The sequence below is a fragment of the Erpetoichthys calabaricus genome, chromosome 1 (assembly GCF_900747795.2).
Source record: "Erpetoichthys calabaricus chromosome 1, fErpCal1.3, whole genome shotgun sequence".
Taxonomy (NCBI): domain Eukaryota; kingdom Metazoa; phylum Chordata; class Cladistia; order Polypteriformes; family Polypteridae; genus Erpetoichthys; species Erpetoichthys calabaricus.
Genome location: NC_041394.2, coordinates 252071258 through 252087371, shown reverse-complemented (window position 1 = coordinate 252087371; position 16114 = coordinate 252071258). Strand labels below are relative to the sequence as shown.

At 35.5% G+C, this 16114-nt stretch overlaps 1 protein-coding gene and 1 long non-coding RNA gene across 2 annotated transcripts in view; both read left to right on the top strand.

Annotated features, from left to right (window-relative positions):
• Nucleotides 1-1659: 1659 nt before the first annotated feature.
• Nucleotides 1660-9712, top strand: LOC114660992 (uncharacterized). The gene is made up of 4 exons (XR_003717788.1): nt 1660-1751; nt 7842-7952; nt 8074-8156; nt 9356-9712. It is a non-coding gene; the product is annotated as an uncharacterized LOC114660992 (long non-coding RNA).
• A 1216-nt stretch (nt 9713-10928) lies between these two features.
• The window catches only part of itih2 (inter-alpha-trypsin inhibitor heavy chain 2), a 52586-nt gene continuing 47400 nt past the window's right edge, over nt 10929-16114 (top strand). The window contains exons 1-2 of the mRNA XM_028814030.2: nt 10929-11097; nt 11378-11476. Coding sequence (XP_028669863.2) covers nt 11008-11097; nt 11378-11476 — 189 coding nt within the window. The 5' untranslated portion in view covers nt 10929-11007. The remainder of the gene's footprint in view (nt 11098-11377; nt 11477-16114) is intronic.

Below are 16114 nucleotides of genomic sequence, written 5' to 3'. Positions count from 1 at the left end.
GCATCATGCAAGTTTACTGAATCCCAGTCCTTCTGATGTGAAGAAACTCTGGCAACATCCATATACTGCTCATATGTTCATGCAGGTATTACACTGACACCATGTTATATGTCCTGCTGTTCTCTTTTGCCAATTAAAGGAGAGTTGGATCAACACAATAATATACCATAAGTCACATCAGTTATGCATGTAGTCACAAACAGATCTCTATATGTTAAAATATCATCTCGATAATATGTTTATTTTTATTATTTTTATAGCAAACTAGGGGTATTTGTCCCCTGCTCACTTCGCTCTCTCACCCCCTACAACACCCAATGGGCGCAAAACGCACTAGCCACTTTGCGTCTCTGCTGCTGGTGTTGTGAAGAGGGGGGCTGAACGCACACTAAGGAGATGCGGTTGCTCCTCCGAAACCCCCTTTTAAACGGTGATACAATGGGAAACAAATAAATTTTTTTTTACCTCCTGTTTGCTCAATCAGCTGCTGACTGCTATCGTGCTGCATGATCTGCATGTCACGCAGCGCTTTGAACATTTAAAAGCCTCTACAGCAGCTGTCCTTTTGTCTCACTGCCTTGTCTCATGGGACGTTAAAGTTTCTCAGAGAAAATCACATCTCGTCTCTTTCCAAGCCTTCCAAGATTTTTTTTTTATAATAGACATATTCTTCCCAGAAATCCTGTTATATTTCTTGGTGTTTGTGTACATACTGTGTGTATACATCACGGTGTATCAATAAAGGCACATCGGTTATCTAGTTGTATGGGACCAACAGGACAAAATGTAAAAATAATACACTAAAAAACAATCTGCAAAATTCAGGGCATAACAGTATCCCAGTGACTTTTATGAATTGAGTTAACAGCTTTTCTGGAACATATGTACAGGTGTCCCTTTCCTTCTATGGAGCTTGTTGATTATTGGAAGGGTGCAAGTCAGAGATTCTGAAGCATTGTGGAGGTATCATTTTCCTACATATGTTGTCCAGTCTGCTCAATCAGTTGTGATTGTAGTTTCAGCAAATACACTCCTCACCGGGAAGAAAAAGTCACCAGCGTGCATCAGAGATGGAAGTAAGCCAATGAACACAGCGCCAAAGTACAACAAATTGCACTGATTAAGGGTGTTAGAGTTTAAGGCCTTTTTGTTTGGTAAATTCAGGTGATTTAAATTTCAAATTGCTTTTTTATTTATAGGTACAATACTCCTTTTTCAATTGTGCACAGAACTTTAGATAATTTATTCATTCATTTATGCCATGAACATCTTGCTGTTACTAAATATGCGTATGTGCCATCTTAGTATTATTTTTATTGTTATGATTATTGAATACTTTCTTACAGTAAAAATTGATACAACTCCAAAAATCTAAATTTAAAAAAGTCAGAGAAATCCAGATACAGTATAGAATTTGGGAAAAAAAGCTTACTTAACAGGGCATGCTGTTGTCAAAAAGAGCTCATACAGAATAAACCAAACAACAAATCAATTAATTAATCAATCAATCAATCAATCACTTAGTCATGGAAGTTGTGCTTCTTTCCCATGTTTAATGTTATTTCGTGTAACAGCTCTAAATTAGGAAACAAGCTGAGTTCCTGCTGGCCTGCTTAGCAGTGACACTGCAGGTGAAAATTCATCCGAGACTATAGGTGTTCTTTATCAGGCAGGACTCACTGAAGCTGACTGCTTTTCTGCAGCTAGGGTGTTTGAGCTGTGTTACACACAGTATGCATTGGAGGCTACAGGTATGTTTATTATCTGTATAGTATGGTTGTGGCCTTGCATTTTTGGAGGATTTTTATAAGTATGATTTTTTAAATCTTATATCTTAGGGGAAGCATCTTGTTGGTGTTATATCGGAAGCCAGTGTAGAAAAAAATGGGTGAATATTGGAGTGGTCAGTTTTTGTCCTTTTGTTAATTATTATCAATGGAGTTGTTAGTCTGTGTGGGTATTCAAGGAGTTTAAATGTTGATGGGTTTGATTTTATGGCACATAGAAAAAATATTGTTTCATTTTGAATTTAAATATAAAATGTTTTTGTTTGATTCTAAGATTAACTATGTTGGTTCAGTATGTATAGTTTGGTACTTAAATATTTTAATCATATTGCGTGTTTTCTTTCTTTCTTTCTTTCTTTCTTTCTTTCTTTCTTTCTTTCTTTCTTTCTTTCTTCTTCAACCCATTGTAAACTTATCCTACCTGCGTTTCTTTTGGTAGATTGTGGCTAATTTTTTCCTATCTAAAGCTTTAAACTGTTCCCAGCTGACTTCTTTAGAAGAAGCTGTTGTAAACCTGTTTTGTTAAATTGATTTGGAGTTTCTTTGGGCCATGTGTTAATGTCATGGTAGGAGTTTCCTTCATAGCAAGATAAGGTAAGGTCTCCAAAAAATAGCTACAGAGCAGGCCAAGATCTGCACTAGTCTGCCCGGCAGAGGCTCAATATTTTCACCCAGGCACTAAATACTAACTACTGGCTTCAGCCAGAGCAGGTCACAAAAATGGGGAGCTGGTAAAATAAATATAAATATCTTTAAAAAAAAACCAAACAAAAGCATGACAAGATGAAATATTGTCATAAACCTTTGGCTTGTATGAACAGGGCAAACAAGATTCTTTATAAAAATAATTTATTTAACAATAGAAAAATACAAGACAAAGCTCCACAGAGCAAAAAAAAAGGCACAAAAGGGGTTTACCCAAAAGGCAGTTTTAAATTAACTTGTTCCAAACACAGTGCAGAATGCAGAATCCTATAAACAAAAGGAAGAAGTCACAAAAGTCAGATCCACCAAGAACAATGTTACTCGCAACAGGAACTCCATTCAATATTTCCCACACCTAGGCCTTCTTGGCTCACTTATTTAACCAGAGGAAGAGCCCAGGAGTAGTAATGTCAGGGTGTTCATGCTCCTTGTGGCTCACCCACAAAGAAAAGGGGATGTAAGAACATTGTGACGGACGGCCAGGACACCCTCAGTATGGAAGGACCAGGGAAGATAGTATTTGCAAGACCATTTTTTCCCCTGGACTGACAGACAACAGCCCCCTTGGCTTGCAGCAGGGCCACAGGTTGTGAGCATGGAAGCTCAAACCTGTCTGGGGCCCTTGGCCACCGCCAGGGGGCGCCTGGACTTTTACAGGGCCCTGTTTGGCAGCACCACATTCAGAAGTGCTGCTGGAAGAACCTTGTTGGGCATATGGACTCCTTCTGGGTGCCCTATAAAAGGAGCCAGTCACCATCCCTCAATGTGTTGAGTCGGGAGGAAGAAGACGAAGCTCTTGAGGAGGAGTGGAGGTGGAAGGACTGGTGGCAAAGGGACTGTGTTGTGCTTTGCCCTGTGAGAATTGTGTGCTATGGAAGGTAAACTGTAAATACAACTGTGTGTTGTGTGCTAAACCTGTGTCCTGCCTGTCTGTGTCAGGTTTAGTGCAGCTGTACATGCCCTTGGGCATCACAACATTTAAAGGAACAGTGCACAATTATAAATGTAACAGAAACTACATAAAAATGACAACAACACATTATAACACAGAAACAACAACAATAGCAATAAAATACATAACGCATGTAATACTATAACAATTAAGTCATTTAGAGGGTGGCATTGTCACCATACAACTTTATGGGTTGGCAGAAGCATTTTAATTCAACTGGGGAGATCATCTTTTATTCACATATGGCCCATTGGAAGTTACCATAACACTCATGCCTTTGGAATACAGTATGGGGGGACGCCATAATACCCTTACCAAATAGCATCCAGACACAGAAAGAACGTGTAAGCTCCACCCACACAAAGGGTGAGCGCTACACTTTCTTTAATTCTTAATTTTACACCGTCACTTTTTTTATAGTCACCAACTTTTTATTACAATCGGTGCATTTACATGTGCTTTATTAACCTGGTTATTCATAGAAACTTAGTTTCTAAAATGCCATTTAAACCATTATTCCACTTAGGGAAACCGGGATATTAGTCTCTGGGAAACTTTGTTAATGTTTAGATTTCTCCATTAATAAAGAGGTTAATTGGCCATACTCTTAACTAGGTTAAATTTAAGGATTTTGTAGTCTGTACATGTCCGTGACCACCAGTCTTTGCTTCGCACTTGCATTCAGCAGCTACAAAGAAGTTTTTTGTGGCAATGTCTCAGGCAATCTCATTATTCCTTCTTCTGGTTGAAATAATCTGTCTCACTATTTCAGAAATCACTAAATTTATGTTTATGAGCTGAACCTACAGTGTTAGGTTAGCAGCACAATCTCAAGAACCGTAGAGTAATGTGTAAAAATAACATGCATTAAGTGGTCTGATTACTGTTTAAAGTGACAAGTATCCTCGTGCAATTCTTATTTTTTGAAGTAAAAATATCAGCGTTATTATTATCCCATCAGCACTGGTTGTAAGGCAAGAAGCAGACGTACTGGTATGCAGCCAAGTGGAAAAGAGTGTGTTGCCTGCAGCCCGGTAACATAAACATTTTAATAAAGTGTCAATTAATTTTTCATTGAATTATTTGCTAGAGATATTTTGAAAAAGTGTAATGGGAGGGGTAGCAGCTAGTGTTCATACGTTGAAAATTCAGGGGCTCAGGTTGGGGATGTAGAAAGGCAATGGATGTTATTTAGTTCACAGAACATGAATGACTATACATTTTTATAAAACACAAATTATCATGTTTGGCTGTGTTCGTGGACAGTTTTATGAAGGTTCATATATGGGCTTAGGATTTAATAACAAATTCTGGACAGCCACACACTGTTTTTAACCTGTTATATTTTATATTAAGTAACTATATAACATATTTAGTTATTTTTTTTAAGTAATGAGAAATTTAATGTTTTATAAGTAACGTTCCCCACCCTACTTGGAAGACTCAGGCTCCATGCTAGTTTTCAGATTCAAGATAGATGACTGGTGATGTTAAATCTTTTCTTTTTTTTTAATGACATTGGAGTGTTTCCCAAATGAGAACTGCATAAGTGGTCTAGAACATCTACTTTAAACAGGTTTTTTTTATGAAAGCAGGTTTCTGCTTTAACCAGGTTAATCACCTGATTCCAGCTTTGTGTGTACATGCAAACACACTTGAGATGAACTGAAATGCACTTGTTGCTTTGTATGTACAAAATTTTAGCACTTCAGACATTTACTGGAATGTCTGTAGTACAGGACATTAAATTGATGCTCATAAGAATTGACCATTTTCTTACCAATTTCTTTTAAAACCCAACACAGGGGAAACACCTGTGTAGACATTTTTTATATTGTAACGAGCATAAGAAACAGATGCTATTAATCCTTTAAAAACTTTGATCACGATATGATTACATTTGCAATCATCTTTGAAAACAAATAAATGCACTCCAGAACATTATTTGCGAAAAGCAGACTTTAAGTATCAGGGGAAAAATCTGGAGAAAATAGAATCGTAACTCAGAAACTATAAATAAAATATGGTGTCACTTCAGAGACATTCTGATTTAGGAAAATATTTATTTCCAAAACAAATAAAATTAAAGGAATGACCTAAATGGAAGAATAAAGGGATTATTAAAAACATAAGGCTAAAAAGATTATTTCGAAAAAAAACAAAATGAAAAAGCAGCCAAAAAGCTCAGATGCAAAATGCTATGGCAAGGAGCTAAAAAAAGCATTTGAAATATTAAAAGAGAAAGTGAAAAAGAATTGCCATTGAAGCCAAAATAAACTGCAAACTATTTTGCAGTACAGGGCCTCAATCCTTTTAAGACTAACAAACCCTTCCATGCCTGATGAGATTTTAATATTAGTGTTTGAGAGAAATGAAAGATGCTATTTATAAACCTTTATTAGACATACTACAACAGTTACTTCAGATATGAGATGTTCATGATGACTGGAAAGTTACAAATGTAACTCCAATCCACAAGAAGGAAGACAAAATGGATCCCTGTATTTACAGGACCAGCTCTACACCCTTGGCAGAGTCCTGGAAGTTGCATGGGAGTTTGCCCAACCAGTCTACATGTGTTTTGTGGATTTGGAAAAGGCGTTTGACCATGTCCCTCTGGGAATCCTGTGGCGGTTGCTCCGGGAGTAGGGGGTACTGGACCCCCTGATAAGGGCTGTTTGGTCCCTATACAACCGGTGTCAGAGCTTTGTCCACATTGCCGGAAGGAAGTAAGTCGAACCCGTTTCCAGTGAGAGTTGGACTCTCTGGATCGGTTCGCAGCCGAGTGTGAAGCGACTGGGATGGGAATCAGCACCTCCAAATCCAAGACCATGGTCCTGAGGGTTGGGAGCAAGATCCTGGTCCAAGTGGAGGAATTCAAGTATCTCGGGTCTTGTTCACGAGTGAGGGAAGAATGGAGCAGGAGATCGACAGGCGTCCACAGCGATGCAGGGTCTGCATCAGTCTGTCGTGGCGAAGAAGGAGCTGAACCGTAAGGCAAAACTCTCAATTTACCGGTCGATCTACGTTCCTACTCTCACCTATGGTCATGAGCTGTGGGTAGTGACCGAAAGAACGAGATCACGAATACAAGTGGCTGAAATAAGTTTCCTCTGCAGGGTGTCTGGGCTTTTCCTTAAAGATAGGGTGAGAAGCTCAGTCATCCGGGAGGGGCTCAGAGTAGAGCCGCTGCTCCTCCGCATCGAGAGGAGTCAGATTAGGTGGCTCAGGCATCTAATCAGAATGTCTCCTGGATGCCTCCCTGGTGAGATGTTACGGGCACAACCAACTGGGTGGAGGCCCCAGGGAAGACCCAGGACACTCTGGAGGCACTATGTTTTTCAGGTGGCCTAGGAACACCTTGGGATTCCCCCGGAAGAACTAGTAGAAGTGGCCAGGGAGATGGAAGTCTGGGCATCTCTGCTCAAGCTGCTGCCCCCGCGACCCGATCTCAGATAAGCGGAAGAGGATGGATGGATGGATGGATCTAGTTAAATCCCCCTGCTTTTTGTGTAAAAGAATGGTATTGAAATGTCAAGAGGTACTTTTTAATTTTTAGTGTAAGGATTTGACTTTCTATTGCTGCAGTTTCAAATCCCACTACTGATGCTATGTAACCATGAGCAAGTCACTTCACCTGTCTATGCTTCATTTGGGAAAACAAAAGAAATATACCCAATTGTATCCTAAATGTTATAAGTTGAGTTGGATAAAGGCATCAGCTAAATAATGAAACGCCTAGATAATTATTACTTATTATATTCTGATTAGGGTGGCACGGTGGCGCAGTGGTAGCGTTGCTGCCTCGCAGTTAGGAGACTTGGGTTCGCTTCCCGGGTCCTCCCTGCGTGGAGTTTGCATGTTCTCCCCGTGTCTACGTGGGTTTCCTCCCACAGTCCAAAGACATTCAGGTTAGGTGGATTGGTGATTCTAAATTGGCCCTAGTGTGTGCTTGGTGTGTGGGTGTGTTTGTGTGTGTCCTGTGGTGGGTTGGCACCCTGCCCAGGATTGGTTCCCTGCCTTGTGCCCTGTGTTGGCTGGGATTGGCTCCAGCAGACCCCCGTGACCCTGTGTTTGGATTCAGTGGGTTGGAAAATGGATGAATTTATATTCTGATTAAGAGTTGTTCATGGGGTTTGTATTTCTAGGTTATATGAATTATTTTTTGTATTTAGTTTTTCATTTTAGCTTTCATTTCAGCTCTTTGAATTTCATATTTTGTATTTGTTTCCTTTATCCTTTTCTGTTAAGTAGCTTTTTTCTTTTTCATTTTTTTCTTCGGTTTGCTCCATTATTTGATTCAATACATTTTCTATTGAAATTGTTTCTTATTTTTATTTTGCATTAATATTTCTTACATTAATATTTATCTAATTATTATGTCTTTTATACAACAGGTTAAATCCTAACAGCCCCACAAAGAGTGAAGTCTTCAGGAAGCTATCCTTGCACTGTGACGCTCTGTTAAATCTGTGAAATTTGCAAATGACACTCAAATTGAAGGTGTAGTAAGTACTGAGCAAAATAATCCAAAAAGAGGTTGGGCATACGCTTGGGAAGGGCAGTAAATGCAGGTATAAGGAACATTAATTATACTGTACATACAAAGTGGTTTATGATTCCTTTTAGGAAGCAACCTCTGAGAAGGATTTAAAGATTTACATTGACGTAACAAACTCAACATCCAGACAATGTGAACAAGCAAATAAAATGTAAGTATATCAATCATTGAACATTATGCTCAGACTAGGGAGACTGCATCTGGAGCTTGTGTAGGCCTGGTCACCATACTACAAAAAGACACAGCACCACTATAAACTTTGGAGAAAGAAAGCTTTTGAGTTTTGAGAAAAAAGGCTGCATAGAAGTCTTTATTTTCACAGTAACTCATGTACTTGTTGACACTGGTGAAAAATTGAAGTCACCGGAACTTCTTTTCACAAAGAATTATAGGAATCTGAAACGAGCTGTTAATGTAGTTGAAGCAGAAACCTTGTCAACTTGGCTATTAGATAACCAAATGAGCCTAATTGACTGAATAGTCTCCTTTCATTTGTTTCTCAGCTTATGTTGTTATATACTCTAGGGATGATCACTGTAAACTCAACAGGGAAGCGTGCCTAAAAATGCAGTAAGGCAAAGGATCACAATTAACTATCAATGTTTATACAGAGAGAGTAAAGATACCACTTTTAGAATATAGCAGAAACCTTATTGAAAAGACATGAACTAACCCAAAATACTGTATGTATGGTTTTCATAACCAAACCTTCAACTTAAGAGATCTTGTCATTTTTGTCTACTGTTTAGGATTTGCATGTGTGTAGTATATAAAAGAAAATGTATTTAGTTTTAATTAATTCACCTTACAGTTGTTCTAAACTGTTTTCCTGTTTTCAGACTGGAGAAGAAAGGATACTGCAGTATATGTATTTTCTGTATAAATAAAGATATGTGTGGTTTGCCTGCAGCAAATAAAGTTTGATTTAGACTATTCATGTTGACATAAGTGTTTTAATTTGGATTTTTAATTGATAAAATCATCCTGTTTTATTTTTACACTGTGTTTATAATAATAGCAATGGTGGTATGGGTTTTGTAGCCATCGACTTATGTGATTGCTTCAAATGCCCTGGTTTAATCTTACATCCCATATACTGTACATGTACAAAACATTATTTTCTGAATCAATACTGGCCTTGTTGTATATGTATCAGTATGCCAAATGGTGGAATGATATCCAGTCTATGGTAGTCAATGCAGTGTGCTGAGCTCCTGTGACCTTGTAATTGTGAAAGTCACCATTAGAAAATGGCCGGAAGAATAGATCCATTCAAAGTAATAACATACTGTATGCTGCAGGCATAGTTCATTGTTGGCAAATAACTGTCAATCCTTTTTTCCTAATCAGTGTGGTACAGTTTATCCAGTGTTGTGTATGCTGCTGAAAACTCATTTCTGTATTCCAAAATAACCGTATTTGCTTGAACTGTTCAGCTGTAATGTTTACATAATGAACAATGACAGTGCAAGTATACATGAAACCAAGGTAACATTTTTTATTTTCTGTCTTGCTCTCATTTTACTTTGCTAAGCATGCAATGGTTATGTTTTATTTTGTTGTTGTTTTTAGCTAATAATAAAGCATTTGAACACTCATTAATTCATTAATTAATTTATTTTTAACCTGTGTGACTAAGTAATGGGCTTCTGCAATGGACTGTCAGCCTTTCCTGAATTGATTGCTGTCTTGTGCCTGGCGCTGTACAGATAGGCTTTAGATGAGTGGTCTCAAACTCTGATCCTGGAGAGCCGCAGTGGCTGCAGGTTTTCATTCTAAACCTTTTCTTAATTAGAGACCTGTTTTTGCTGCTAATTAACTACTTTTCAATTTTGTTTGACTTGCTCTTGGAGAATCAGACCCCTTAAATGTTTCTTTTTCCTTAATTAGCAGCAAAACAGTCATGAGATACAAAATTAGCTAAAACATGACCAGCAAACTACATCCCTCATACAATATCTGAAAATAAATAAAGATGAAGGTCTCAGGAATGCTGATCTGCTCAGGTCCCTAAAACATTTTAGCAGTGCTCTTAGAAAAGAGCAAATCAAAATGTCTGCTATTGCACAATGAGAGCTGCAACAAGCCATGGAATTAATGAACGGGTTTAATTAACAACAAGACTCCACACCTCATTAAGCAACTGGTTGGAGTGAAATTGGTTGGAGCTTGAGGCGCTGACTTAGTTGGTCTTCTGTTGGCTCAATCACGTCTCACTTCATTTCTGTTTGGGTGCCATTTAAGGAACGACATGAAGCAATTCAGGGAAACAAATCTCAAAAAACAAGTCAATTAAACTGAAAGGAAAAGGAGTTAATTAGCAGCAAAAAATGGGTCATCAATTAAGAAAAGGGTTAGAATGAAAACCTGCAGCCACTGTGGCCCTCCAGGACCGGAGTTTAAGACCACTGCTTTGGATACTGGTTAGGATAGAAAAAGGAGTTCACATAATAGACAGACAGATAGTGATGAGTTTCTACTTCATTTTATGTGCCATTTTTGTGGTCAGTTTGTAACCCATCTATCTATCCATTTTTGAACCTGCATCTTAATATTAATCTTTAATAACAATTTATTTGTGCTTAACACAAAAATAACATTTGTTTTCTTATACATTATGCCTTATTGATATACTGTATATATGAATAATATGCATTTGTTATAAAACTGACCCGCATCTAACATTTACATTCTTTTCTATGTTCTCTGTGACAGCAAGGAATATTACACAAAGCAATAAATAACTTTATATTTAATAAGCAATGAAAATTAATTAAACTGCATGCTTATTAAATAGCTACACTTCTTAGAAGCAAAACACTCATACTTGCACAATTTCTGTCCAAAATTCACTTGTAAGGGACCATGGCACAGATCAAATATTGACAAAAGCCTAAACTAAAGTCCAAATCAGTCCTCCAGTGTAACTTTACTGTTTCTAGCTTGGAGTGCTGCCCAAGTTTCTCCACTTGTTTGCCTGTCGTTGTAAGAGGGAAGGCATAATGAGACATCTTAATTCTTTTATATGCCTATTACTTGCTGTACAAGTACAAAGTTTTGTTTTTTTTGTTGCAGAAAGTGACGATGTGCAGGTAAGTGTTTTTGTAATGATTTGTAATATTTTTGAAAAGGAAGGGTTTATTGGAATTTGTAACAAGTGAGGAGGAGGAATGTTGTGAGGAGGAAAACCTGTTTTAATTCCTAAAGGATATACATTTGTTTTACTTGAGTCTAAAGCTAAGGATTTCCTTTTCTGATTAAAAAAAATTAGGAATTGCTCTCTGATATATCTGTAGCTTTTCTTATAAACATATTCAAATCTAATGAAGTCTTGGTGGTTCATTAATTGCTATTTCTGTTCCTGTAAAATAGGATTTGACATGGAACTATCTGGAAGACAATGACATAGGCAAGTTCAATTCTTACATTCAGCCAGCGACTCGATTAATCAGCAGATATGAGAGATACAAAGTAAGCATGTTGTACATATATTTAGAAATATGCGTGTGCTGCAATATTTGCAAGTTTACATTGTGTTTACGTGTAATTTTTATTGGATGTATGTGTTTCAGATTTTATGTGCTGTTCTAACAAGCCTAAGTTTATAAACATTTTGCTTTTTACTTCTGCATATGTCTTAATGTATTTTTACGTACTGTATTTATATATAATTTTAAATATTATATATTTAAATTTCTTATGATTATTAATAATCCTCTTATGCTTATGAAGGAAACCAAACAATTCTTATTGTGAACTGTTCTTTTCTAAGTAAAATGTCACACTAAAGCCATCAATTTGATAATGCCATGTATGGTTCATAACGTGACCTCTGAATAATATTAAATAGACAGACTGGTTTTGATATTCATTGTAAGTAGGATGCTCACATACATTTTTATTTAATACTATTTAATAACATTGAGAAAATGGATCAAAGATCCTGAAAAAAGTCAAAATATATTCAATGTTTATTGGAGCTATCTTACCTTTTTGAAGCCAGACTATCTTAAACAGTTGTTTTAGTTACCAAACTAATAAAATATTTTTTGTGAAGTTTCCTCTCTGTAAATCTTTACTAAGTATTTATTTTTGTTTAATCCAGATGGATACATATATGATTGGTCCTTCACTTTTTATGCTTGTTCTTAAATACACTGTCATATCCAAAAACATATTAAAAGTTAGGTATCTATGTAAGCATTTAACATTCTTGTTTAAAGCTTTGTCAATTGACATTTGTACTTATGGCCTCTTGCTGCATTTCCTTAGGATCATAGCAATGCATAGAGCAATAAATTCTGAATTTGGATACCCTTTTCTCCCCATAGTTGAACATCTAGCTACAAATAAAATCTATTGTATTGTAGAAAACACGATTAAACTATTTGAAATTAAGTATATGTTCCTTGTTTCAGGAATAAATTCTGAGGTCTTATTGCAGCTTTGCGTAGCTAAAGATAAACTGCTTGTCAGCCCAGTGATACTGCCATGTTACAGGACCTGGGTTTGATTGGTCTGGTCTCTATTAGTATATATTTTACACATCCTTCTTATGTTCTGTGTGTGTGTTAGTTTAATTTGCAATATAAATTGGCCTAGTGTGAAATTTGTGTGCCCTAAAGTGCACTCATAATCCCATCCAAGGTTGATTCTTGTTTTTCGCCTGATGGTAGTGAAAGAAATTTTAGCTGTGTATTGGAAACACTTAGTTTAGAAGATGGATAATATTATACAGTACTTTTAAATTGGTAAAAATTAAACATGAAACTGGGGTTTTTAGAGTAGAATGAACTTATATTTGTCAGCATGTAACATCAACAATGTGTATACTGGACACCTATTTCATTGGCTAACTGCCATAAATATTCTATAGAATTATCTAACTAAGACATGAAAGGAGCAGACATTTTATTGTATTTGTGATCATAAAGCATATATGATCTCGCTACACAGGTGTGAATATTACAGCCCTTTAAATGTTGTAAAGAATTAAAACTTACCATGAGAATAAAGAGGTCACAGTATTCCTCCATGCTACCTGAAAAAGCCAGTGCCTTTTCCAGCATGTTAAAACAGAAAATAAACAAGTTGATCTGTAGGCACCTCCGGTTGATTTTTAGCCATCCACCAGTTTTTTAGGTTCGCTTCCTGTACCCATTGGAGGTGACCTTTTTATCCTTTTTGATTAGATCTACCAAGCCTTCTAAAAACCAATATAATAGATGCCACTGTACAGATCCCTTCAGTGATGCATTTTTTGACATATTCTTGGCAATATTTGATCATTGTATGCATCTTCTACAACATATTTCTTACACAAAAATAAAGAATACCCAGTATATTACTTTGGTGTTGGAACAGAGGGAGGATATGCAGTAAAAAGTGAAATGCTATTTGTTGTTTTGTCTTATACCTAAAACTATTCTGTTTACATTTTTGGTCTAATACTTTAAGTATGGGGGAGTGATGCAGTGGTATATAAAATAAATGTACTTTTTTTTTTAGGAAACCTTGTGTAGTTACTTGTTAAGATCCTCAAATTGTAATTGCTATGTGTATGACGACAGCAAGTGACTGCTTAGAAAACTAATTAAACCTAATTTTTATTTTGGGAATTGCTTCAGCAGATCATTAAACTGACAGGTGTTTTCAGGAATATTCAATGAATAACTATACTTAAGTATTAATTAAATATTTTATTTGTTTATTTTTACTCAGGGTCAGTCAAGGTGCCTGCTTTAAATACAGAATTACATGCACTGAACGCAGAAATGACCTATTGACACACAGCTATCACATCCATATGTCCTGTTCAAAATGAATAGTTTATAAGTACATTAAAATGAACATACAAGCTTCATATCATGTTGTCATAACAGGTAATTCCATACTACAACTTTAAGTTAGGGTGATGTTACTGCCCCAAGTGTAAAGAGAGAGCCAAATCAATTGAACTATTATGAGTAAAACTAGTTTCACGATATTTATTCTCAAAAAGTCAAAAAATGTCAGGACTGAAAAGCATGCTGATGATGAAAACACAAACAATTTTTATATAAAAACAAAACTCCTTTCAGTTAGATTGGTAGGAAAAAGAAAACACACATTCCAACTACTGCCAGACTACTTCAACACACTACAGCACCCCTGTGAACACTTTTAATAGTCTTAGACCTAGACACTGACATTTTATATTTCAAAAAAGTGGAGCAATTTGCAAGCATCATTTGTTTTTTATGCAAATATATATTTAATTCAAACTAGAATTTGAAGTTTTAACATTTCAAAGTTACAATTCCTCATATGCAAGAAATGATTAATGTGCAATATACAGTAAACTTTAAGAGCTATGTAACAGTGTTTACATCTGGCAAAATTTTGTTTGGAATTACTAATGAGTTTGTAACAGAACAAAAAGGAGCTGCCTTTGTGATGCTATTAATGAAGCATCTATGAATAACATTTCATTTACAAGTATAACTTCTTTGATGCTACTTGCTTTTGATTTAAGAAATTTACATGAGGTATCTTTCATAATGCTAGTACATTGCCCAAGACTTTGTAAAGTAAGAGTATTTGGTGATTTAATATATCACTAACAGTAATGAATAATTAGTTTACATTTTTCCATTTAATGTTTTACTTATTTTTTCATATTTTAAATGTGCACAATTATTGATATATTAAATGACACAGTGTAACTTCAAAGTTGTTTAAAGGGTTTACGTACTGAATGATTTCAATGATTTATAGCATTACATTCACATTAGGCTATTAGAAATGATGATAATTCAGCCCAAGTTAAAAAAGTCAAAATTTACACTGATTATCAGAATTATACGATGCTGAAATAGGAGGAATTCACTACACTTAATTCTTAAAGTTGTGCTTTGTTCACCTGATACCTTACAAAGTATTTGGACACCAATTTCATTGTAATTGCTATATAACCATTAACTTTAAAGACAAACAACCATACGTAATTTTAATTAAAAATGTTTATCGGGGCGTTTTTAAGTGATCAGTTTGTGCTTATTAATTTTGAGTAGTTTTGTATTTCTTGACTTCAGCTCTTCTTATTATACTTAATTTAAAAATGTAGACAAACTCTATATTTGTTAGAAATCATTCTTTGACATAGTCATTGCTTATCCAGCTTGAAATTAATCTCCAAATGTGTGACATCTCTACACATTACACAGTTATGAATGGTTTTAGAATAAAGAATATCCTACTGAAGGAACTAAAATAGAGAAGGCACAAAGTATCTTCCAGCTGCAATTTGAAAGTACATTTTATTTATAAAATTGAAAAATCTCATAAATCAAAGAATACATTTGTGTTTAATTAGCCTTTCCAATATTCAGAAGATATCAATGATGAGGTGATAATTTCTTACAAGATAATTTTTTCATTTATCAAAGAATCATTAAAAGAATCATTGTTTTAAGAAATACACACTTTAAGTAAGCAGAAGTTCTTTCTGGACAATTAGACGTTCCATAATATAGGTGCAAAACTTCCACTATGGATGTTGAATTGGAGTGATGCTTACATTGGTACTTCATTATAAATTAAAAAATACTATGGAATACATTTTAAGACATGAATTATTTATTTATTTATTTTTTTACATTTTATTGAATTCATTAAAATCAAACAACATTCCATACAAGCAAGTCACAAAACTACGTTCAAATCAAGTCAACCCCCACCCATTGATATGAATTATTTCTCACAGTACATAAGCTGTATAAGACATTAAATGGACTCTATATAGTCAAACACATATACTGTATAGCAAAATGCAGTTTACAGTGTTACACAGCCATGGCCTATTGAAACATATAGTTTCCTTTTGAATACATACAGTAAATAAACCCAGTTTTAAGAACTATTTCATTGGCTTCTGCCTTGAGGTGCAGTCATAGGGACAGGCTCTTGCATTAGCCTTGAACTGGATTAAGTAGGATTGGTAATTAAATGGAAAAAGAAATATACAGTAAGTTCTTATTTTGTGGCATTCTTTAATACAATATAAATTGCATTAAATATTTTTATTATCAAGCTAATAATGAACATATTTTTCGGTATTTAGAGAAGAGT